The sequence below is a fragment of the Cinclus cinclus genome, chromosome 3 (genome assembly GCF_963662255.1).
Source record: "Cinclus cinclus chromosome 3, bCinCin1.1, whole genome shotgun sequence".
Classification (NCBI taxonomy): Eukaryota; Metazoa; Chordata; class Aves; order Passeriformes; family Cinclidae; genus Cinclus; species Cinclus cinclus.
In genome coordinates, this window is record NC_085048.1 from 15539062 (window position 1) to 15565116 (window position 26055).

Below are 26055 nucleotides of genomic sequence, written 5' to 3' on the forward strand. Positions count from 1 at the left end.
TACCTCCCTCACAAAGGAGAGCATACAAATATTTTCTAACTGATGGAACTGATTCTCATTTTGCTTTTAGGAATTTAGAATCACTAGTGTAACTGTGCATAGGTTCCTATCCAAGGGGAATGTGTTTTGTTTTGTTTTGTTTTGTTTTTTTAAAAGAACATACTGCCTTAATATACTGCCTACCTGCAGATGCATTTGTTTTCGTTTTCCACCCTTTCTTTGAAATTGCCAGAAGCTAGCAACATTAACAGGACAACTCTTGTATTACAGAGCTGAATTTTAAATAATTTCTACCTGAATCTTGCCCAAGTACATAAAGCATCCTCATAGTGTCTTGTAGGGCATTTGCAGTGCTGCTGTTTCTGTACTGTGGTACATAGACCTTTGGCTGATCTTGCATGGAGCTGAAGGAACCTTTGGAAAATGAACAGTTATTGTTAAAATTACTCAATTAATCCAAGTAGTTGAGGAGTTATCTTTGTTTTGAGTGTCTTTGAGTTTTAGGTCATCTTTGTTTGATAATAAACCTGGAGTTTTTAAGATGGAAAAATCTAAGTTGTATCTGCATTATTTGAGAAAAAAACCCAAATATCCCAAAACCAAACTAACTACTAAAGTTGGGGGAAAATTTGTGAGTGAAACTGCATTGTAAATTGATTAACCTGTACTTAATATTTCTGATTTTTATGTTTCATTTCTTAAAATTATATCAGAGGGTTATTTTGTCACAAAGGCAGGACTCAAGATGTTGTTTTTTTTCTCCTATAAATATGTATAATGAATGTTTCCCAACATATAGATATTCTGAATGTAATTAAAAATGCCTGTGCATTCTTATTCTCATCTCTTAATTTTAAAATGTAGTTGAACACAGCTTGATTTGTGATAGTGTGTATTGTGAATTTCTGGGTGTACTGAGTACTGGAACAAGTCTTATGTGCATGTTTTCTCACCTACAGGGAGCAGGAGCAGGCACAGGGTCAGCCACGGGAGTATCACATGTATCTCTGAGCACAATGAGTGTGGAAGCTGTTTGTGAGAAGCTAAAGCAGATAGATGGTCTGGACCAGAGCATGCTACCTCAGTATTCTGCAACTATAAAAAAGGTATCAGCTGAATTTCATTAATGTCTTTAGCTCCTAAGCATGGTGATACACAAGGAAAGGAAAATACATAGTTGCCTCTTTTCTTGAAAATGTTTGTTTAAACACATCAGATGTTAAAATAACATCCTAAGTTCTGTATATGACAAGTTTGGTAGACATTATAATACAAGCATTCATTTTTCAGAGAAAATGCTGTCTGTTGAAAAGGACAAACAGTCAGAAATATAAATGGTGATGAGACTGGTTATTCTGAAAAAAGAAGCAAGAAAAATGTTTTCAAAATTGCTATGTGTGATAAAAAAACAAAAATTTGTTGCAGATGTGTTCTATATCTAGGTAACAATATCTCTTCTTTTTTCTCTGTGAAAAATTGGCGCATCTCTCCTGTTGTAAATAAGTGGTGAAGATGGTTCCATTTCTTTATCACAGTCCCTATCTATTTGCTTCAGAAAAAGATCACTGTATGTTTTTCTGCCTCTCCTCTTTTCTGTGATAGATACATTAACACAGAATTATTTTTTGCTCTTTAACTTTTTTCACCATTCTGTGTGCTCTTTTTTACAAAGAAGGAAAGGAAAAATATGAAGGTTGTCATTAGTCAGTGTTTTTTGCTGAGCTCACTTTGTCCTGTAATCTATCATATCTTAAACAATATGGGAAGGATTTGATTCAAGGATTAAGAGACAGGTTTATCGTAGGAAGTTTCATCGAAGTTACTTAAAGTAAGAAGTAGGATGTTAGATTGCAGGTCATTAGGTTAAGCTGCAAAAAAATTCAGTTGTTTCCATTGCTCCAGAATGCAAGAAGAATGTCCTCATCAGTTATCTCTGATGAGATTCCTCTAATTTATATTCTTGCATTTTTTACAAGGGATATAATGTAAAAAAGAAGGAAGAAAATGGCTCAGCCTGCTGTTTTTCCTGGTTTGACTAAGACCATCTGCAGGGATATGGGAACAAAACCATTGAGAGTACAAGCAGAGCTCTCAGCTTGGGTCTTCCATTTTCTGTCTGCTCTCCTAAGACATAGTTCCTCTATTACATTCTGTCCCTACACTGATACATGGTATAAAGAGAAGTACCTCTCATTGTTATGTAATGAAAATGGTTCTGTGTTGAATTTGGTGCTTTTGGAAGTTGAGCACTATATAAACATGCCAAATGTGAGGAATAACCTTCCTAGAATATAGATTTTCTTTAAGTTCTTCTGTGTTGATCTCTGATTGATGATGGACATTAAAAAGAAGTCCAATCTTTTATCTCTGGGCGTTTCTGATGATGGGAGGAATGTAAGCCTGTTTTATGCAGAGAGGGAACTTAATGGAGGTAGTACTTGATCCTCCATGCCTCAAGCCAGGGGTCAGGTGCTGCTTGGGACTTCATTGTCTGCTTATCTTCAAATGTGTCTGCAGTCCATTTGTGTTCTGAATTGGAGAAATTTAAGCAGATTAATGTGTCTTACTGTCCTTGAAATTTTCCACACTAAGGAAACTAAGGTGTTGTTTCCTTAGGTCTGTATATAGGACACTATCATATTGCCTTTTATATACACATTTTTAATGGGTTTAATATATCCATTTTTCCCCCCATGACACATAGGTGTTTCTTGTCCATCAGAAATCATCACTAAATATACTTCTATAAAACCATATGGTTATTATATAGAATTGAACTTAATGGTAACTTTGGGAAATTTCACTGGTAATCTGCATCTAGCTTTATCTCTACCTTTTTAGTCTGTTACTGCCATGCCATTAGTCTTGTGTATGTAACTTATGTTATTTATTTTATTTTTTTAGGCAAATATAAATGGCCGTGTCTTGGCTCAGTGCAACATTGATGAACTGAAAAAAGAAATGAATATGAATTTTGGTGACTGGCACCTGTTCAGGAGCATGGTAAGAATTTTTGTTTAGTGTTCAGGTCATCATAAATTAGTCTTTTTCTATATGAATCTCTTTTTATTTCTGGTTGCTTCCTTGTTGTCATCATCTTTAAAACTTTTGTTTGCCTATGGATTTGCATCTTAATTGCTTGTGAACTCTGAAGTTTTGCCTCTTTTTTTGTGGGATCCATTTTTTCCTGTAAGGGTTCCTGTCTTGGTGTGAAAGGCAGGTGTCTGCTAAGGAAGGCAGGAGCCTCTCTTGAAATGGAAAATGTAAACTACCTCCAAATTATTATAATTTTGAAATTAGGGAGCTCTCAGGTAAAGATATGGGAATAGGAATAACAGTTCTTTACAAGGAAAGTTAAAATAGAAATACGGTAATGCAAAAAAAAAAAAATAGCACTGAGAAAGTCAGAATACAACCTGACACCCCGTCAGTCAGGGTGTTTGTAACAGCCTGATTAAATGGTGGCTGCAGCCCTCCTGGAGTGACAGATGTGGTTCTGTTAAAGCAGCAGTCCTGTAGAGGGGTGCAGTTTTTCCTCTGAAGGTCCCGTGATTATGTGGAAAGTTCTGGTTTTGCTCTGAAATCCAGTACAGAAAGACTGCTCTAATCTGTTCCAAAATTCAGATGTTTATCTTGGTGGAAATGCTTGGCTCCTCCCCCTAGGTGGAGCATCTCCCAGTGGGATGATGTAATTTTATCAGTCCTGCAGTGAGACTCAATGGCCCATTAACGAGAGAAGATACCTGCCTGGAGGAAGGATGAGTTGTGGAAAAGATAAAGAACACTGCCCCACCTGGTTTTAACAGATGGCCCATTAACAGATTATATCCTCCCTGAGATGAAGATCGCTGCCCCACCTGTTTTCAACAGATGGTGATAGAATACATAGTTTTGGTTACATCCTCCACTGCAGCCCAAAACAGTTCCCTTTTTCAAATTTGCCTATTTCAATGAAATTAAGTTCTGAAATGGCCAGAACTGAGCTCTTTTTTAAATCTCTGTCCTACTCTTGAAGTTAGTCGGGGAATTCTAAGAATGTGTAACAATAAGTGCAAAGGAATTGGGCAACCAGGCTGTTACAGTGAGGGTTATGCATCACAGAGGACTGAGTTTTCTCTTAAGTATTTTGAGACTATTGCCAGTTTTCTTTCTTGAAATAACACTGTGTGAGAATGTGTCTCTCACCTGTAAGTCAGTCTTGAACACACCAAGATTTACATTATGAGATTTATTGTTAAATACGAAGAGTTTGGTTTTGCTTTAAAATTCATAGTTTATCACTTACTAGTTTTATAAGCATTTAAGTATTTTTGTGGCATGAGTTCTTTCAAGGGTTTGAGCAGTAATAAGAATAATTTGTAAATACAAAAGAATTATCAAATTATTTTTCTTTGTACATTTTCATGGTCAAAACCACATATATAGGTACACTTTTATAGCTGTGAATTTCTCGTTCCTATTTTTAATGGAATTTTTGTTTATCAGTTTTGAGAACTTCTTCTATTTGTGTAATTACACTTAAACTGTCTCTCTTTGTGTGTTAAGATACTTGAAATGAGAAATTCAGAAAATCAGGCTGCTCAGGAAGATACCCGTGGAGCAACAGAGCATGGTACAGCTGCAATTGCTCACAGTGACCTTAATCGCCGTCCTGGCCACAACACCGAGCTGCCTCACACTGAGCTGACAGGTCTTGCTGGTCAAGCTCCCTACACACTGAACTTCAGCTTTGAAGAACTCAACACAATTGGTCTTGATGAAGCTCCTCCACGCCATAGTAACTTAAGTTGGCAGGTATTTAATAGAGAAATGTACTTTGGTTGCTTACCTGTATGGAAAATAGGTTTTTTTGCAGTCTTGGATATAGACAAGACAATAAATAAGTCTCTAGGACAGTTGAGATGCTTTCAATTCTCAGTCTTGGTAAAGCCTGATTCTGCAGAGGTGTGAACTGTAACCATACTCTGATTGAAGTCTTTAGTCTTTGCCATCTGAAAACTGTCCAGTAATCGTTCTTCATGACAAAAAAACTAAAGCTATCATGCTTTCCTCATCTAGCCTATGGTGATATCTTCCAAGGCTTCTTGTATTTTTGTATTATTCAGGCTTTGCGTATGAAATATTTTAGCTGTGTGCTAACCAGCCTGTTCAACAGATGTATTTGTTAGGCATTTTTGAAAATGCCATGACATCAGAACCTTGTTCTTGCAATGCATAACCTGTTCATATGTTCCAGAGCTGACATCCTTCTCCAGCTGTGGTTTCTGCCATAAGTTGTGGTCAGTTTTCTTCTGCATCCTGTGATGAGACCACCTGAAGTTTTGGATTTGTCTGTCCTTAAGAAATAAGATAAATCAGTTGGTGGCTACACAGTGGTTAGAATTTTTAAAAAAAGAAACAGCAAAGCCAGTGGGGTGAACCCTTTTCATCTCTAAAAGTAAATTATAAAATCTTGAAGGTGCAACAAAATAAAAAGGCACCCAAAATTCCTAGCTATAGGTGATACCCAGAGGTAGATTTCTATCCCGGATACTTCTGAGTGTGTGCATGCAAGCTGGTGTATGTTTGTAGAATACTAATTACCCTTACTGCCCATTTCCATTTATTATCAATGTATGTTTTTTCTAGACCCAAGTGGTATTACGCATATTTAATGCATTTGAATAAACAGTGCTTCTGATGCCTATATAGTTGTCTGAAGTTGAATCAAAGGAATGGGAAAGGTAGTTTGTCCTTAAGATAATGTTAGAATTCACCTGTTAGAATTTTTAAGTCAATATGGACCAGTATTGCAGCTTCTCTGTTGTGAGTTGACCCTGGCTGGATGCCAGGCCCCACCAAAGTTTCTTTCTCACTACCCTCCTCAGCTGGGTAGGGGAGAGGAAGTATAATGGAAGGCTTGTGGGACAAGGTAAGGGCAGGGAGAGATCAATCACCAGGGACCATCACTGGCAAAACAGACTGCTCTTGGGGAAATTTGTTTAATTTGTTACCAATCAAATCAGAGTAGTGTAGTGAGAAATAAAACCAAATTCTAAAAGCAGACAGGGGGCAAAGAGGATTATATTTGTCAGGAAACTGATGTTTCTGAAATCGGATATGTTCAATGGAATTTTGCCAGGATATAGTGAAGTATGTATGGATGTATGGTGGGGGTCTTTTAAAAATGTTTTTGAGAGATGTTCAACATTTAGATGAATTCTTGCCTTCTTTCTAATATAGAATGTAAAATTTGTAAATGTATGAAATGTATTTAAAAACCCCATCTTGACATACAAATCCAGTTTTAATAATCATATGCTCAAAAGTGTTAGTCTCAAATGCACTAGATAAAATGCTTGTTTTGTGGAAATTCTCCATAATGGTAACTAACAATAAGAGTATTTTCTAAGTTTAGTTTGTATGTGTGATTCCATATGTATGTTTATAGTAAGCATATTTTGATTACAGTGTTTACAATTTCACTTTCATAATCTCATTTGCAGCAATGAAAAGAATAATTTAAGTACATATTTAGTGCTCTGAGTTACTTAAGAAGACTGATAAAAGTAAAAAGAAATTGTTCATTTAACTGTTACCTTTCTCTCTTCTTTTTTTCTCTTCTTTTTTTTTTTCCAGTCACAAACTCGTAGAACTCCAAGTCTTTCAAGTCTTAACTCTCAAGATTCTAGTATTGAAATATCAAAGCTTACAGACAAGGTGCAGGCAGAGTACAGAGACGCATATAGAGAGTATATTGCTCAAATGTCACAGTTAGAAGGAGGTGCCAATTCTACCACAGTAAGTGGGAGGTCCTCCCCTCATAGCTCAAGTGCTTTCTATATGGGCCAGAGCACATCGGGAGGCTCCCTGCACTCCAGTGCAGAACAGGAAAAAGGAAAAGAGGGTGAACAGAAACAAGATGATGGAAGAAAGTCCTTTTTGCTGAAGAGGAGTGATGTTGATTACAGTACTTCAGGTGTTTCTACTAATGATGCATCTCCTTTGGATCCTATTACTGAAGAAGATGAAAAATCTGATCAGTCTGGTTCCAAGCTTCTACCAGGAAAGAAGTCTTTGGAAAGAACAAGTATTTTCCAGGCTGCAGATTTAAAGCTTAAGGGAGTTACTCTCCGCTATCAGAAACTTCCCAGTGATGAAGATGAGTCAGGAACTGAAGAATCAGATAATACTCCACTTCTTAAGGAAGGTAAAGATAAGAAAACAGATATCAAAATAGAGAAGCAGCCTAAATCTCCAGAACATGGTTCTGAACCTATCAGAACCTTCATCAAAGCAAAGGAGTATTTGACAGATGCCCTTTTGGATAAGAAAGATTCGTCTGACTCTGGTGTAAGATCCAATGAAAGTTCTCCAAATCATTCCCTCCACAATGAAGGAGCAGATGATTCACAGCTTGAAAAGGCAAATCTCATTGAGCTCGAAGATGACAGTCACAGTGCAAAAAGAGGAATTCCACACAGCCTTAGTGGCCTTCAAGATCCAGCTGTTGTTCGCATGTCTATTTGCTCAGAAGATAAGAAGAGCCCTTCTGAAAGCAGCCTGATAGCAAGCAGCCCCGAAGAGAGCTGGCCAGCCTGCCAGAAAGTCTACAATTTAAACAGAACCCCTAGTACAGTCACCTTAAATAACAACAGTGCTCCAAGTAATCGGGCTAATCAAAATTTTGAAGAAATGCAAGGTATCAGAGATCCATCTCAAATTATCCTGCACCCTGGCTCGGGTTCCAATCCAACTGCAGTTCAGAATGAGAACCTGAAGACAGTTGCTCACAAGCGAGGCCAACGTTCAAGTTATACCAGGCTTTCAAAAGATTCATCAGAGCTCCACACCGTTGCAGCCTCAGAGGGGGCTGGTTTTGGAGAAGAGAGAGAGAGTATCCTGTGAAAAGCAGCCAAGTTAAAAAGAGTATGCTCATGAATTGCAGCTTGGAATTCTTTGTCAGTCTGTGGTTACATTAATCTCTGTAGTTCAAGCTTTTGGTATTGTAAAAGAAGGCCTAGATTATTTTCACTCATTTTCTCTGAAAGGAGGAGTAATTTTTACAAGACACAAACTACTTCAGACCTTCCCCACATATAAAAGCAGTAGTTGTCAGCATGGAAAATCAGTTCTTTGTTAAAACACTGTGCAGAGGTTTGGTCAGGGGCAGATTTTACAGAAGTATTGTTTAATTATGAAAAATACAATGTCATCTTGCTTTTTTCTTGGGATATGTATTATTTATCCCATTGAAACATTCTGTTAACTGTCCTTAAATGCAAATAAAGTTAATACTGTCCATCCTTGCCATTTGATACACCATTTGATGCTGGAATATTGAATATCACAGCCTGTGACACCCTTACCAAACTTTGCATTAATTTATGAATTAATGTGTGCAACATAAATTACACATGTTGAAATTTGAATGATAAGGTACTTGTTTGGCTATATGTACACTTTTGCTCTCTGTATGTGCAGTAGCTACTGTTGAATTTGTGAGCTTTGGGTAGAGTGGTGATAAAGTTTGTAAGGAATGTTGTCTTGATGTGTCACTAGAAGCGGCAGTTATTTATAATTGTATACCTTATCATTATCGTTGACTTAGTGGATCCATTATTTATTATAGGTATGCAGTTTTGCAGTCACTGAATAGATGGTCTCAGTAGATGCAACCACCATATTAAAATATTGTAAGGATACAGTATGAAGATGATGTTTGAATTTGTGAAGCATTTGTGGCTGTGCGTGGTTTTTCCTTGGTACAGTGTTTATCATTTGGTTATGGAAAGAAAAATAAGCAGAGTTTTCCATTTTAAAACTAATGCATACCTTTTGGAATCTTGTCAAAGCTGTACTCCAGCTTCTGTATTTCTGAAGTACAGTGTTTGAAGATTTTTTTTTTATCATCTAAGTAATGTACCTGAATGATGCTATAGCAAATACTTATACTGTCCAGTGAAATCTGCATGGTTTTGAGGAAGAATTGTTCAAGCTAGAGTCTGCTAATAGAAAGAAAATAAAAAATAAATTGGCATGTTGAGCTCATGTCCAGATTTCTTTTTATTTGCAGTATTTTGTTTCTTCACTTGATAAAGATGCTAAATCCATATTGGTACGGGTTTCTCAGATTCAATTTTTAAAAATGCATTGAAACAATATAATTTTGAATATAATATTAAATAAGTATAAAAATACATTTGATAAATGAAATGGTCAAAGCAGACATTTCTAAATGAAGTGCTGTGAGCTGCAGAGAAGTGGAAACCTCTCATTAGTCCAGAGCAGTATTCCTGCTGTTTTGGCAGTCACATGTGCTGATAACTCTGCTCAGCTTTGCTTGTGTCTCAGTGCATCTCCAACCAGATGCTTCCCTAGGGGCCCTGTGGTCTTGGCCTTTGTTTTCCAAATCAGGAGGATGCATTTCTATGCCAGAGTCAACAGAAGTGTTTCTGCCTTTATCTAGGCTCTCTGTTTTTTCATTCCATGGATGTCTTATACTTAGAGGACTGGATATGTGATCTGTACATTTCTCAGTTTGATTGGTATGTTTGGTTGAATTAAAATTCACTCATCAGAGTGTTACAGAAGTACTGGAAGATTGTGTGCACTATTAGATTAATAGTTAGCCAAAAAGCCATCCAAAACAAAATAGGAAGCCCCCAAAGCCTGCATAGCTTTGTAATACTTTGCCAGATCTTTGGGAACAGTTTTTTTTTATTGGGTTCTTCGTATTAAAAATAAGTGTACATTACTCTGCTCTCAGACATTTTTTGAACATAAAATTTTTTGACAGAAAGATATTTATGGTCATTGTTTTGTAAGAAAAGACAAGTATAGCCTTCTTCATTCAGACGTGCAATATTGACAAAATATACAAATTATTTTGAATAATTTTATCTTAAGTCCTCCAAATAGATGAATGACAAACTGTCATATGGTTTTGATGTGTTTTGCTTCCTGAAAGTTTTGTTCCTCAAGTCTTCATAAAATACCAACACTGGGATGTAAGAGGTGGTTGAGTGAGACACTTTTCAGTGTTTCTGTCTTGTGTTCACTAATACCAGTGGAATTGCTTACCATCACTAGGAGGCAATAGTTACTAGAAAGTGCCTGTGTGAGATGGCACAGGACTTAATGAATTCACCCTTTGGGAATGTTGATCCATGTCACACATGGCATGTGGGTACCTAAAGTCATTTCAGTTCCAAACAGTGGTTCAGTCCAGTTTCATGGACTGCTTTAACTGCATTATGCAGTAATGCGGGTGCAGTTTATATCATCAAATGTGTTAATGGACTTTTTATTTAATACCTTCCTAGCAAAGTTCCTAGAATTGGGGAATTTGCATACTTCATAGCCAGTTTAAGAACAGCATGCCATAAAAGCTGGCTTTTAACAGGACAGTAAATATAACTGACTCTCAGAATCTACTTGCATAAAAATAACTAGACAGTGAATTTTTCTTTTAAGTTTTTTTTATACAGGTGTTCATAAGCCAACAGAAGAAATTGTGGTAGTGTAATAAAGGGAGAGAGGAAAAAACAAAGAATGAGATGGAATACTTAATACAACAGAGCAGTAAGTGTCCTTTAGTATGTAACAGAAATATATTTTGGTTACTGTAAATATTTAATGTTTTTTTCACATGCAGAATATAATGAAATAACATTTACAAGAATTAAAAATACCCTGCAGTTTCCTAGCTGAAACTTTTTTTTTTCTCTACCGCAGTTTCTATGGCTACTTGCTTGCATAGTTGCACAATTTTTTGAGTTAAGAAACCATAAACAATTTCCAGTGTTGAAATATTTAGTGTTAGCTCTGTGACTTGTGGGAATCATGGAACCCAAGAGTTCCATGGAAAATGGCAATGAATGAAATGTATAAAACAATAAGACAACTGCAAACTTATTTCTGGTACTCACTGCTTTCCAGAACTCTTGTAATGATAGTTTATGTATCCACTCTAATTTTGGATGGCTGAATGTACAGGAACTTGAAACCATGACTACTTTGTCTAACTGAATCTTAAGAGCACAGTTTGGCTTGTCCTCATGTTATGATGCCTGGATAAGATTGCATGGTAGGGTGAAAATAAACTGCTTTTGGAAGGAAAAATTGGATGCAAGTAACATTCCAGGTTTTATATGAGCCTCCCGTGGCTATTTGCCAGCCTTTTCCAGGATTGCAGTTTCTGAGGAAGTGAGAGAGGGAAGTTCTTACATTTCACTTGTAAAACTTGCAACAAAATGATGGTCTGGTAAAATTCTTGGAGATCTGGAAAAAGTTTCCAGTTGGTGCCTGTCCTGGTCACTGGGATATCTGATCACCTGTGTGATCACGCAGCACAATAGGTATGGGATGTTGGTAAGTTTTCAGACACTTCCTTAATCTTCTGTTCCAATACTGTTATTTTTGTTTGTTTGTTTCTTCCTCTTTTTTAAATTTATGTAATCTTTGGGAAATTTTCCTGAGACACACTTAGCATGGGCTTATACAGAATGCTGAAAATAGGTGGTTTCTCTTGTGGTCTGGGGCTCAACTGTTCACTTCTGTCAGCAGAATCCACAAAGCCTCTCTTTTACATGTGCAGCTCTCATGGGAAGCTTTCTGGACCTTGCTGTAAGACTATGGGAAGTTCTTTGTACAGCTATCTTTGTACAGGATAACACAAGCAGAGGAGCCACAGTTCAGCATGTTGCACCCTGTGGCTTTGCTAACTTTAATCAGCTTTATCATCTGTTACAGGTTTATTTAAGTTTCTAAACATATTACCAAGAAATTGCCAAAGAAAAATAACACTAAAAATAATACCTGAATATTTTAGGTCCCATAAATGAAAACTACAATACTGGTAAAATAAAGTATTCATACCAGTTAGTGAATTTTCAGACACCCGAAAGAAAAACATTGTAGTAATTGGTGTGAGATAAAGACTGCTTTTGGGATTTTGGTGGTGTTTTATGCTGTATAGGAGCTGTAGTGAGGAGAATTTGGAGGAAAACTCCAGTTCCAGTTAAGCCAAGAAGACTGGAATGATTCTGCTAAACTTGAACACTGTTTTCTGGCAGCCTTGTGCATTGTATTTTCTAGATTTCAGTTATCTTTCTTAAGGCCCATTTCATTATATTAAGGGCAGGGTGGGCAAAAATTTTACTTAGAAACTTTCTCCTTGGGTATACAGAACAGTTTCATCAGACTGACATGTTCTCACAGGTTTCTGAATTGTAACAAACAGAAGAAAATAAAAGGAAGATGGGTGATCAAAAAAAATCGTAGTATTAATAATACCACACTGTGTTTCCAGTCTTTGAATCTAACATTTATATTTTCATGTGTGGATCTGACTCCTATGATACATTTAATACTTTGGAGAAGTTTTCATTTAGAAATTTATGCCCTCCCTGTCTTCCAGGATGTAAGACTCGCAGCTACAAGGTTCTTAGCAATGCTTTTGCAGTCACAAGTTGTTGTAGTTGTTTAAGAAAACCGATACTGACAACACCAAATGTTTGGGCTTTAAAAAATATTAACAGGTGGTGTTCTTTCCCCCAGTTTTTCATGATGGTGACAGTGGATAAACTTCTAAAGGAAATTACGTTGGCCAATTTCCTTCTCTTAGTTTATTGTTATCTTTGGGTCACCTTCTTCTAAGGGCAAGGTGAAAAAAATCTCTGGGATATTTTAGAAGAACAAAGTCTTTTGGAGGAAACAAAAGATAGGTGAGAGATTGTGTGACACTTTATGTAGCAAAAGGTTAATTGAGAGGGTTGGAGCCCACTCCCAGAAAGTCAAGGGTAACTGCAGATTCTTGTTAATGGATGCCTCGGGGCACCTTAGAGTGAATGGTTGGTATTTCTACATATATGTAGGGTTTATTGCAGGACAAGTTGGTAGCAATGGAAAGCAAGTATGTATCCATTTTGGTTATTATTATCTATATTAATATAAACAATATACTTTAAAAATGTATAAAGAAGGGACAAGGTTAGAAAATTCTCACTACCAAAAGGCATCCTCGCAACAGTTAGTAGTTGCAATTATAACGTCAGTTGATCAAAGTGATGGTTGCAGACAATCAGGTGGTGGGACAGATCACACAGAATCCCCTAAAACACTACATCTATTGAGTTTTTATCAACTCAGGTTCAGGTGGGAATAGGAACGCCCAAGTACCTCTTCCTGGGATGGGAAATTTCACACTGGATGATGATTGTGGATTAAGGTTGTGGTTCACGGGATTCTTACACTTTATAAGACCTTAAAGCTGTCTATTAGCTGCCTGTGCCTGCCCAGTAGAGTCCATTATGGCTTATCAGCGGAGATGAAAACCTTCAGGCTGAGTGCGAATGTCCAGTACTTGCCCCGCGAGGGAGGTACCACAGCTGAATTCCCAGCTAGGACAGGAAGACAGTTCCCCGAGCCTCAGGGGTGGCCTCTTCCATTATCTTGTTCAACACCAGCTGTAGCCTGTAGAGGTGTGCTCGCCCTCTGCACCTGGCACTTTGCTCATTGCCTGCTTGTCCCTGAATGTTTGAGCAATCAGCATTCCAGTCTCTCTCCAGGATCACTTGTGGATACGTTCTTCTCCCAGATCTGGGATGACTGGACAATAGCACCCCTTTATCTCATCTCAAGTACCCGTCACTTTCCAAGCTCCAGTCAGCAGGTATAATCGGGATGGAGTGGGCTGTGCTGGTGATGAACAGCTTCTTTGCAATTTGCTAGAATAGGCACAAGTCCTCTGATTATTTTTACAGTGTTTAAGCCATTAAGCATTTCAGTTTCTCACAGAGAGTTGGAGTATATTTCTTTTAAAGATGAGATTCGAGACACGGAACATGCTTTCTGTTATGCGAATTCTTAGAGCTGCCATTACACAGCACAGTGTTCAGGGTTCTTTTATGTTTCAGGTCTGAGTACTGAAATTTCATATCCTCGTTGCTTCTTACAGAAGTAACCTGGATTGCAGAAATATCTTTGTGAGTAGACCAGAGTGTCTGTATATCGTTACTGGAGTACAATAAGTTTATTGTTTACGAAAGAGAGGGGGAGGAAAGGAATGCTAGTGGTCCATTATAAGATTTTTCTTTGTGTCCAGGATTTCTCATGGTAGAAAACAAAGGGAAAAGTTTGAATAGTTTGTATGTCCCTGGAACCTAGAAATAAAAACAAAGGCATAAAATATTGACTGTGGGGAACAGTTAAACTAAAATGGAAATTTCGTGATGCCTTACTGCCTTGCCTTACTAATTAAACCACAGGGAAGCAATCAGCAGAGATTTAACTTTTTCGGTTTTGAATGTTTCTTCTGAAATAATGTGATGGTTTGTGCTTGGCTAAAAGCAATCCATATTCTTGAATATGTGTACATATTGTGGTATCAAATCTTCCTCATTTGTTATAGTACTTTTGAGAGGCAGCAAAACTTCCCTAGGTTCATTTTGGACGCAAAAAACCCTTTCCCACCGCAGCAGTGGTAGAATACAGAATTATATGTACGTTTAGGAGAGTCCTGAGCTTTCATCTGCCAGTCAGAATGGACTTTTTTGAGAGACCACCTTTATTTTACATTCATTGAAACAGTAAGTCCTGAAATCTAAACTGAAGATTCCTTTTAAGTTCACTTTTTCTCATTACACAGCCCCTTTTTTTTTTTTTTCTTTTTTCTATTCTCCTTATGTTCCCTGTTTGACTATAAACCTTGCAGCCTGTTTATGGTCCTCTCCTTTTGGCAAAACCTAAGATACTAGCTTTGATTCTAGCTTTAGGCATGCCAGTCATTTGGGACTGGGTATATATTTGCTTTCCCTTATTGCTGCACATGCTCCTATCCTGTCTTGCCCTCACTCCCTTGTGTTCGGTGCACAAGAACATTGAGTACTTGGAACTGTTTCAGTTCTGCCTCAACACCTGACTGGTAGTTGGGGCTTTGCTAACAGTGTGACTTACCTTCCCAGACTTTTCCATGATAACCTCAGAACTGCTGTACTCTGCAAAATTTTCCACTTCAACAATGGCAGAAAATGCTGTTGTATTGCAGTGGTGGTGGTGTTATTTGCTTGGATGAGGATATCTAATTGGTGGGGTTTTTTACCTCAGGAAAGTTTTACAGGCTAGGTAGGCTCTGTTCTACAATAAATTTTTCTCTCATTTCTTTCCATCCTCTTCCTCAGGTCCTGGAAACTTCACAGGATATACATATCCACAGTCCACAAAGCTGGTTTTAAAATACATTTTATCTGATTATCTTTATTATGGATGGTACTATGAACACATCTTTAAAAAGTCCACTAATTTATATATGCCAATGGAAAAAACCTTCGGACTTTTAGTGGGGAGAAAATCTGCTTCTTTGTTTCCTTGCATCTGTTCCTGGTAAATAATCAGGCAGTGATGGCTCATAGGATAAGGACAGTTGTCAGGTCATCTGCATTCTAAGTATCTGTTAAGATCCTAGGAGGACTTTAGTCACACTCAGGAAAGGTTAATTTTCCTCATGGTTCTCTAAGTTATGCTTGATGATGCAGGTCTGAGTGCCACTGCAAATAGTGTTATGTGCAGGACATTTTAGCGCTTGCTTTCAAGTAATCTGAAGAATATGAAAGGTTCTACATTTCTTTAACGACTCAAGACCCAACCTTTGGTGTTCAGATATTTTTACTCTGAAAGATAAAAGGAAGTCTTGATTTTTTAAATTTTCTATAAAAGACAAATCATCAAACCATAAGCCTATTTAACCTCAGGACATATTTACAACTTTGGAATATAAAGGAGGGCTTAGAGGTTTTGTTGTTCCAGGATGCCTTCTGGTCTTAATTTTCAACATCGTCTTTTCAGTAGCTTCTTTCAAGGTGTGACGAGGAACCATGAATAATTTCCTCTGTTTTTGCCATCTGTGCTACCTTCTGCCTCTCTTCCATCTGATAACAGACTAGCTCAGCTTCATCAGATCTTTTTATATGCTAATATGAACCAAAGTCTTTAATTTTGTTGTCCATGGCTACAGTGTTTAGTAATTTTTACTTTTTATTTTTTGTCTTCACATCAAATTTCAGGTCTCTTTGTACAGTAATTTCTTTAAGCACCTGGTGGTACTTCGCAACACTGAGATCCATAGAACTAATTTATCAGTGCACACCCTTTACTCTCAAGCAAAAAATAAAATCATGATTCATCCTAGATTTGAAAGAGAAGGTATTTATGTTTAAAATTCAAATTCATTAAAGTAGTCCCACTTATGTTATTTTCCAGTATAGGAAGGGGACAGTTATTTTATTATCATCCTTGAAATTACTTGGACTTCTGGAAAAAATGCAGATTACTTTTGCTGGGACTAGTTGTCTTTTAGCAGAGACCTGCCACTGCTCCTCTGAGGTGGACCATGACTCTTTTGCTTGAACAACTGGCTTTTAAAACATAAGATCAGTTGGCTTCTAAAACATAAGATTAATTGGCTCAGGTTCTGTCAACTTCTTTATGGTTCTTTTTTTTGTTTGTTTGTTTCTTTTTCAGGGAGAGTAGATGAAAAGAAAGAAAAAAATTGCCTATATTTAAGTAGCCCCTGGAATTCAGGAGAGGGCAGAAACCTATCAGAGTTTTTTCTCTTCAGGAATCTTTTTAGGCTGTGGAAAGATGGACAGAGTACTTTGACAGTCATCCTGCTAGGAGGAGCTCCTTTCTAGTCTTACTGAAAAATTCCCTTAAGTTTATTATATTTTTGGTTTTTATATCTATCTGTCAGTACCAAATCTCAAAGTAACATCCCTGTCTGATCTCTGTTCTGATGAAGAATTCTTCACCTATTCTAGTGCACTCACCCTTCCTATTTCAGTGTGATTACTGGGTGTCTGTCAGGGTTAGGATAGTGATGTCCCTGTGCTATGGGAGCAATCCTTATCAATAGTATGAAGGGCTCGATGAGAGAATGCTCTAAAAAACCTTCTCTTTCTTCTCTCTTGGCTGAGTGTCCAAACTTTGGACTTTCTGTTGGAGCTAAAGAAGCTCAACCATCCCATTATCTGCTCCACATTCACTTGGCAGCGTTACCATGGTGCACCAGCCACACACGTTCAACTGAGTGTTCCCAAAGGTTCTCTAGGTTGAATTAAATTGTTTGCAGTGTGGAAGACCAGCAGAAACAAACCAGATAATGATCAGGGCTGGGACTGCAGGACAGAACCTCAGTGGAATTTACAGCATTGCCATCCATGATTGTCTCTTCAGATTGTAACATAGTTTGCAGAGCAGGTGAAATCCACACTTTGGACTGTTACCTGCCGCTGTCATTTTTTTGGATAAAGTGAAGTCCTATAGCTTTCCCTCTTCCCAATCAATTCTATTTTAGCTAGGCAATGTAGCTTTATGTAACCTCCCATTCCTAGGCCATTCCTTCATGACCAGGATGATGAGAGGGGGTGATTTTGTCTACAAAGGATCCAGTCAGGACCATGTTAGTAGCAAAGCAATGCTATCTTTAAAGGCTGCTGAACAGGATGATGATTTATGACATGTCTATTGTGGAACTTGCCCAGAGTGGTGCAATTCATCAGAACTCTGGCAACCCTTGAGAGTCTCAACTGTAGATAGCTGTGAAGCCCTTCTCTGCTGAGAGCAGAGCCAACAGGCTTTGAGCAGATATTCAGCAAGAGCATTACACAGGAATCTAGGGCTTGCTGCTGAGCTTCTAAGATTGATCTGTCAGTCTTATAATGAGGACTGTGACACCTCTTTCCAGGTCACTGAGACTAATGCACAAGGATGTTTAAATATACATTTAAAAATGGAGAAAAAAAATATTCATAGGTTGCACCAGAGAGCAAGTCTTTCTGAGAACTCTGAGTTCTGTAGTGGAGCCAGGACTGAGATGACACAGCACCTGTATCTCAAGTATGTGTGAGGATGTGGTGTGAACACACGCCGTGGGTAGTGCAAAGGTTGAAAATTCTTAACTGCCTGGGAACATGTGCAATTACAATATAAATATGTAAACGAACAACACTTCTAAGGAACTAAATCACTGCTAAAGAAGAGTGATTTCAGGAAAAATATTATTGAGGATTGTCATTAAAATCTTCCATGTTGATACTGTGTAGCACTGAAATGTATTCAATTCAGATATCTTAGAATTGTATGGATTTGAAAATTCTGAAGAAAATATCTTCAAAATTCATTCATGTTTAGCTGTTGTAAGATATTATTTTTAATTCTTTCTGACAAGGAACACAAAAAAATCCAAGATAAATTGACTCTACCTAAGTGTTTGGCTTGTGTATTTTTCTCCTCTCCAATTATCTTATGAAGCTATATTATTATGGGAATTTCTACAATACTGAGAAATCAATAATTATTTTAAAAAAAACAAAAACTTTTGAGATCAGAAATGGGAGGAGGTTCTGAACACTTAGACCTGTCTAGCATACCAAGAAATTTTTGTCCAGATAGTAATTTAAACATACTTATTTTTCTTTCAGTGACTGCCTCAATTCAGTATGGCCAAGCTGTGCTTTCTGTTCAATTTATGGATCCAGTCAAGACAATCTATTAACCATGATCAATTTTCTTGGAGAAATGGGGTGATAGCTGTATCATGGAGATACAGCTACTATAAGTTAGGACTATCTGGAATCATATCTAAGGCAAAAAGGGAGGCCTGGGGAACTATCTTTACTTTGACATCTGCAAGAACTTTATTTATGAAGCTTTTGTTATTCATCAGGTGTTTAAACGGCGAGTTTGAAAGTTAATATTAAGTTTTCAGGAATGACCCTTATCAAATTGCTCCAATTTCCTCCTCTGTCTGAGTAACCAGCCTGCAGAAGATGGATACAGCAGATGTGATATGTTTGACTACAATAAGACTTTTATCATTGAAGCTTAAGCAAATCATGCAATGGAGAGAAAGCAGACTGCTGGAAAAGATGGAGTCATCATCAGTTATGTCAAAGTAGGGTCACATGGAGATCTGGTCCATTCTTGTTCAGTACCTCAATTAGAAACCTTATTGGTGGAGTCTCAGAGTTTGCTATTGTCTGAACCTGCCTTATCTCAAAGGACAGAGTTATTGATACACAGAAGACTGTAAATTAGCATGATGCCATTCAGTAAAGGCAAATTTAAAGTATTGCACTTAAAAAAGTGAAATCAAATCCACAAATACAAAATTGATTATAAACCACTGAAATACTGCAAAGGACAATGGAGTTTTAGTGTGGCTACTAAACCAGTAGTAAGCTAAGAAGTGAGAGGGAAGAAGGGAAATGTCTGATGGGTGAATTAGAGTATTATCCAATCCAGGAGAGGTATGTCCTGCTGCTGAAGGTGTACTGTGTCCAGACCTGAGCAACTTCAATAAGCAATGGAGGAGAATGGCAAAAACATACAGAAAATATGACTTGATAGGTATATAATACTGGAAGAGTTGGATTGAGAGGAAGGTTGAATGGGTATGATTTCTTCAGATGTAAAATATTGTCACAAAAAGATTATAAGTTCCATCAGTGAAGCACAAAGTAATCAGCTTCTAATTTGTGGTGGAAATCCCGCCCCAGTATTCTGAAAACAAAAACTTTCTACTTTCTATTTTCTACTCTCTACTTTTTATTGCTTTCTACTAAAAAGTATTAGTGATGCTAAGTTTGGAATTTCATTCACTGGGAGTGTTGGACAGTAATATAAATGTACGGATCATAAGATGACCTCCTGCCACTGTGGTTTGCACTTTATGGTTTTACATTGCAAAATGTACAGAAAATTGTTTCAAACATCAGCTGTCACTGCTTTCAGCATTGATGGGTCTCCCAAAGGAAAAACGGCACGTACCAAACTGTACGTGTTCCTGGGAAATTCACTGATGAAGTAGGTCTCAATGTAAATACCCATGAAAGAGAAAAAGTTGCCAAATACCTGCTCCCCCTTGGAGCAGGTCCATGAATAGAAGTTCAAGAGCAAAAGGTCCCACTTTTAAATAGAAAGCAACACAAGGCTACTTGGAGGCAAAGATAACAATGACCCAGGCCATTCCAGTTGTATGGGGTACAGTGGCTGTCAATTCAAACAGAGGAGCAAGCCAGTACAATTTACATATCAGATTAATTGCTCCTTGTTCATGTGCTTGATGGACAGACTCCCAGTCACAAGTGTGACTCCTGTATTTTACACACTGACCTCATGCCCAGCCTATTGTCATGTTGGGTGTTTGCATTAATGCTACAATATTATTAACATTGGTAATTAAATGTATGGATCTTGGAAGAGTTCAAGTACTTGACATAAAATCACATTACCTCATTTGCAATCGGGCCAAATAAACTGCTTTTACTTCACCCAGAGATCTGTGGCTCTCCAGTGTTTATGCTTTCTCCCTGGCTCTTTTTTCTTAGTGATATAAACAAACCTGGGGCTCAAACATACATTAATGCTTCCAACAGGATAAGGACCATTCTTTGGCCTATTGCTATGGAATCTCTCCTGTTGATATTGATACTCTGTAAAATATCATGCTACTCTGGGAGGGTTTCTGGGCCATGTAACTCCCAAGTCATGACTGGCAATTGTTTGAGTGTGTGGCAGGTACAATTTCACATGATGAATGACCAATTTCAATGCCCAAGATGCTCCCACTGACAATATTACAAAGGTAGCCCAGCATGAGACACGCTAGTTCATAAGAATTCCTGAGAGGGAGAAGGATATTCCCCATTTTTACAGATGGATAGAAACATGAAGGAATGAAATGACTTGCAGAGGTTGCATAGAAAGTCTGTGGGAAATTTGGGCTAAGAGCTATGTCTTACAGCTCCCAGTTCAAAGTCTTAACCATGAGATCATATTTCCCCCCACATCACTGAAGTCCTGTTTCATCACCTTCAACAGATGATAAATTACTGGTTTGAGATGCTTAAATGCCAGAACTTTGAAGGGAAAGGTAAGAAGTTTTTGTGGCTTATAAATGTTTTCATGGACACCTTAAATCATTCACCAACTCTATAAGAATCTAATGAAATTAACTTTCTTTCCTGACTTATAATTAAGTGCTTAAGAAAGCTGTGGAAACCATCAGTTGATCAAAAATATTAAAAGTACATTTCAGCAATGGTTCGGAGAATAAGAAATAGTAAACTAATACTTTTAAAACTTGATATTTATTACATTTATAAAGCCATTTTTTTTCTCTCCAGAAAACAGAAGAATGTCTATAAATATCTCTGTAGTTGCTTAGAGGCATCTCTCTCTGAAGATCATTTTGGAATTGCACTTCTTTTGAGACATTTTTCTGTGATGATTACATCAAATTGCCACACAGTTACCTTACATTTACCTTTAGGTCCCAGGTGACTGTGTGTCAAAGGTAAGGGCAGATATCAAGTAACTGATTATGTCATGCAGTATTTTCAAGTATACTTCCACTGAAGCCCCTGGGCATTTGCTTTGGGGTATGTCTATGTTTCAGCCTGATGCCTTTAGGTCAGCTCATGCAGATGATGACTGAAAAAGCTGTTTGAAGCATCAGGAGCAGTCAGGTTGCAAAGATTTAGGTGTCAGTACAGCCTTGTGTATCTTCCATGGCTGTCTTCTACACTGAAGTCTGTACTGGACAGTCTTCTTTGGTGCTGGTACCCAACTTAAGAGAATGAAAGTTTGCTTAGGTCTTGCTCACATACTGCAGTCACACTTCCCTCTTGTATTACAGAGGTATAATTTTTCAGGATTGGAAAAATGCTGGATCACCCCAGGACAACATCCACTCCCTCTCTAACCTTTGAGTTACTGTCCTCAAAAATAGCACTTACAGAGCTGTTTTTCCTTTGTAAGCCTGAAACTTGTGTATCAAAAGAACCTGCTGTTCTTTTGTTCTTGTTGTTTCCTAGTGAATAACTTTCATTGGAAAATCTGATTGATAGGGAAATTTAGATGACACAACTCTTGGTTTTAATGTCAGTCCTCCTTTCCTCTGTCATTTACTAGACTCTGTTCATCATGTCTATTACTTTTTTACATAATCATTGTCCTTTTTATCCTTTACTGCATATAGTTCTGAAGGAGAAACCCCCATTTTTTATTCCTCATGTAAACAATATAAAAAAACATTCCTCTTTACTTATTTACATATTTACTGGTAACCCCTGAAATCATATGTGAGGTCATAAATGTTATAAATACACAAGATTTAATAAGAAATAACACTATATTAAACCCCACCATGGAATAAAGCCGAAAAAGTTCTCAAAGCTGAACGTATTTTTTGTTCTCCTTGCTTTTAGTGAATTATATGCTTCCTATAATAATATTTTGTTGTTACTATATGTTTGGCAGGAATTGTGTTACCAAAGGTGATTAATTCATAATTTTCCTAGCAATTGTACATGCAAAATGAAGTTTTAAAGAAATGCTTTTATTTTTCCCTAGAAACTGTTAAATTTAGTCTGTTACAGGAGGTATAGTTATCAAGGACTAAAATGCTTTATTTTCTATAGGTTATGCAGTGTGAAAAATATGCAAAATGGAGGGGAAAAATAATTTATATTCTGATTGAGGCGGAAGGCCAGCTGGAACTATTTTACGTTTGTAAATACTGTAGAATTAGAAGAGGGATTTTTAGCTCTTTCTTAGGCTAAAGGATAAATCTGACTACCCCCTTCCCGAGTTCACAAGACAAGTAAGTTTTATATTTTTTATTCCAATAGCCCTGCATTTTTTTCTTGTAGAATTTGTGACTGCATTCACTTTCTACATTACAAATATACATTCTTCTGTTTTGCATCTTTTTTACATGGACACTACTTTTTTACCTCATCCATTGTGTTTTCCATGTTTTCATTACCTGCAATTCTTTGCATAAAATCCACTTTTTTTCCCTTCCCCGGTAGAATAATTTTCTTCAGAATTTTCTTGTGTGTGTGTATGTGTGTACAGGATAACACTTATTTTTTTGGTTCTGCATATCCCTCTTGTCTCATTCTTCCACTTGTAGTCACATTTCCATTGTTTTTTGGCAAGGTGTTGTTGCATCATGTTTTTCAGTATAAATCCTAAAGTACCTGCTTTGTTTTCTCACTTTGATGCCTGGCTTCTGAGATTCCTTTTTTATTTGAAATTTTTGGTTATTTTTAGGCTCATATCTAACAAATCTGCTTCCTTTCAGAACTGCCATAGTCCAGGATGTTTCTGCCTTTGGATATCTCCCCAGAAGTGCTCCCTTTCCCCTTACAAGTATTGTTTCAGCCACCTTCTTTTATCTTTTCTTGAAAATACTGCTTACCTCAAAGCCCTGTAAAATAGAAATGAAAATAATATTAAGTATTCAAAGCTGCCAAAAAACAACATACCATTAAATAGTAGTGACACTCTGTGTCAGATATTCAGATTAGGAGGATTGTTTTCATGCTGTCAATAAACTGCTAATTGCCTGTTGGATGTGGTGTGTACATAAAACAGAATTTTTATGTAGATGTTTACTACAAGGGTCCAAACTTCTACCCTTTTTAACTCTAAGCAAAGCTTTTTCTTCCAAATTAAACTTTTAAACTTAGATAGGTGCATGAATTAGAGTAATTCAGTCAAAATATTAAATCTCCAAGGAACTCTCAAAATTTGAATGACAAAGAATCAGATTTACAGTGGAATTTAGAATTTAATTTTATAGGTACTTAGAGGATGAGGTCCAACCAACATTTTGAGTTTTTTCTGAAAGAGTGGTAAGTGCAACAATGTGATAATAAGAGCAAAATGAGAATTAGTATAGATTAGTAAAAAATGTGTCCACATGTGTAGCACCTTCATATCTGCTGGGTGGAAATACATGTGTGCTGTAAACCATCTTTCTAACGAGAGCTAGACTGAGTTTATAGCTTTGGCATATGATTTACTCAGCCTTCTAACTGTTACATCTTTTGAAAAGTACTAATGGGATATTTACTTAATGCATTTTACCCAAACTTTTTTAACTCAAAGAAGCAAACCCCTAGCAGTGGCACTGTGTTCTCATATGGAGAGAAATACAAAAGAACCAGGAAGATACTTTTCCAAGAAGTTGTGAAATGTAGCTGTGTAGCTTGACCATTCTTCCATTCATTCTGCCTGCCCATCACTTTTTTCCTGTATATTAACTCATGTAGACACTGAATCCAAACTTTAAAAATACTTACATGTTCATATTCTTGGTCAGTTTTTATTTTTGTGGTTTTGTTTGTTTTTGTTTTGTTTTCATTTGGTTTTGGTGTTTTTGTTTGTTTGTTTTTTGTTTTGTTTTGTTTTTTTTTTGCTTACTCTTGTTCTTGAAGTAGACCTTTTCTGCCTTTAATGAATGGGAAATAAGAATCTCCAGTAGTTAACCTCCTGCATAATGATGTCCATGAGAAATGTTTCCTCCCAGTTCCACTGAGGAAAGTCTGTGTGTCTTTCTGATACTGTGTGAGACTGTCTTTTGTAGAGGCATTAATATGTTACAGCTGGGTGTGAAGGTACTGGTCTGAACAAGGCAGAAATCCCAGCAGCAGCAGCATCTGTTGTTGAGCACCAGTTCTCTGTTCTCTGCTCTCTACACTGGTTTACAGTAGACTGTTATCACATTCCTTCTCTTCAAGCACTGCACAGATTTCTAAAAGGTTACAAAGAGATTGTGGATGGGCAATGAGGTTGACAGAAAATATGGCTGAAGGACACTGTTACAGGTTTTCTAGGACACTGAATTTCCCTGGGATGCTAGTATCCAGTGTAGCCAACCCAGCTCAGTTCTGTGGGGTGCCTGAGTGAGAAGGTCCATCTGGGATGGAGGTTGGGCTCTCTACTCCAGCTGAAAGGAACTTTCACAAGACTGAAAACACAACTCAAACTTCAACCTCGTTGTTTTTTAAAGGCCAGATAAGCTGCTTTGATCTTTTTCAGTCTAATATGGAGGAGATACTTAGTCTTATGTTACTTCTGTCCTCCCTTTGTCCTCCTGCCTCTCTTCCCCCTTCAGAGCAGTATGTCTCTTCTCAGGATAAGATTAAAAAAAAGGTGACAGGTGTAACTCCAATAGGATATGCAAGTTCTGTACTGAGAAACAGTGCATGAAAACAAACCTTCATGCCAAAAATATGAGGAAAGCTGTTGTAGGAGCATGTGAGATTCTGAGATCACATGGAAGAGGTACCACCCAAAGCTGATCTTGCACTCTTCCATCAGCATCAGGTACTGCAGCTGTTAGCAAGAGGTGGGATTCAGTGAGGCAATACTGCTGGTCTTGTGTCTGCTCAGATGCAAGATAGTAAGTATCCAAATAATTTGTTCTCTTTCAAATGAAAGAGAAATTCAGCAGTTTTACAGTCCAGTTCTTAATAAGATAAAAAAAAAACAAAACCACGAACTGTGTGTGAGCTTTTGAAGTTCTGCCATTGGTAGTAAAACTTAAGGGCTGTTTCAGGCTGTTAGTTTTATGGAGAAATACCTGATCTATTCATAAAACCGTTAGTCACAGACAGGGTGTAATTTGTGATGATATTTACTAGAAATTACAAAAATGTACTCTTTTTTGCAAGTAATGTGGTTAGTTTAAGTGTTTCAAATCTGGATAGGCCTTGTTGCTTCACATAATGTCATTTCATCTATCCATTCATTGTGTTCTTCTGAAATAGCAAGTAAAATGCTGTATTCTTGTGCAGCAAACAGCAGAAAGTACACTGCAACACTACCTGTACAATTAATTTTTCTCAGTTCGGACCTATTTATAGTTCTTGCCCAGTGCAGGGACCACCCTTTTAGAATATTTTTTTCAAGACAAGCAATCTACTGAAATATAAATTCCTCTCAGCTACCATCAGTGACTCCGAAAGCAATTGAATTTGTTCGCTTTGTCCTTTGTTTTTTTTTTTTTTTCCTTCAATTTACCTTAGGTTGTGGCTCACACATCAGAGGCTGTTGCAATATCAGCTTGTTTTATTGAAATACTGTTTGCATTTGGCTCCTACACTTTAGAACTATGATAAAATAATGGCTGTTTGAGAGAGGAATATGGTAATGTGGGTAAAACAAATTTGATTTCAAAGATCCAACATTTTCATTTATCTGTAGAATCGGAAAATACCGATC

General features: G+C 37.2%; 1 protein-coding gene across 5 annotated transcripts in view; it reads left to right on the forward strand.

The window, feature by feature from the left end:
• Positions 1-8982, forward strand: part of KIDINS220 (kinase D interacting substrate 220) — a 67604-nt gene extending 58622 nt beyond the window's left edge. For 4 of the 5 annotated variants that reach the window (XM_062489705.1, XM_062489706.1, XM_062489710.1 and 1 more), the window contains 4 exons: positions 960-1106; positions 2905-3003; positions 4546-4794; positions 6619-8982. In XM_062489705.1, the coding sequence (XP_062345689.1) occupies positions 960-1106; positions 2905-3003; positions 4546-4794; positions 6619-7887 (1764 nt within the window). In that variant the 3' untranslated portion in view covers positions 7888-8982. The remainder of the gene's footprint in view (positions 1-959; positions 1107-2904; positions 3004-4545; positions 4795-6618) is intronic. The other variant, XM_062489709.1, reaches the window with a different exon arrangement.
• Positions 8983-26055: the final 17073 nt, after the last annotated feature.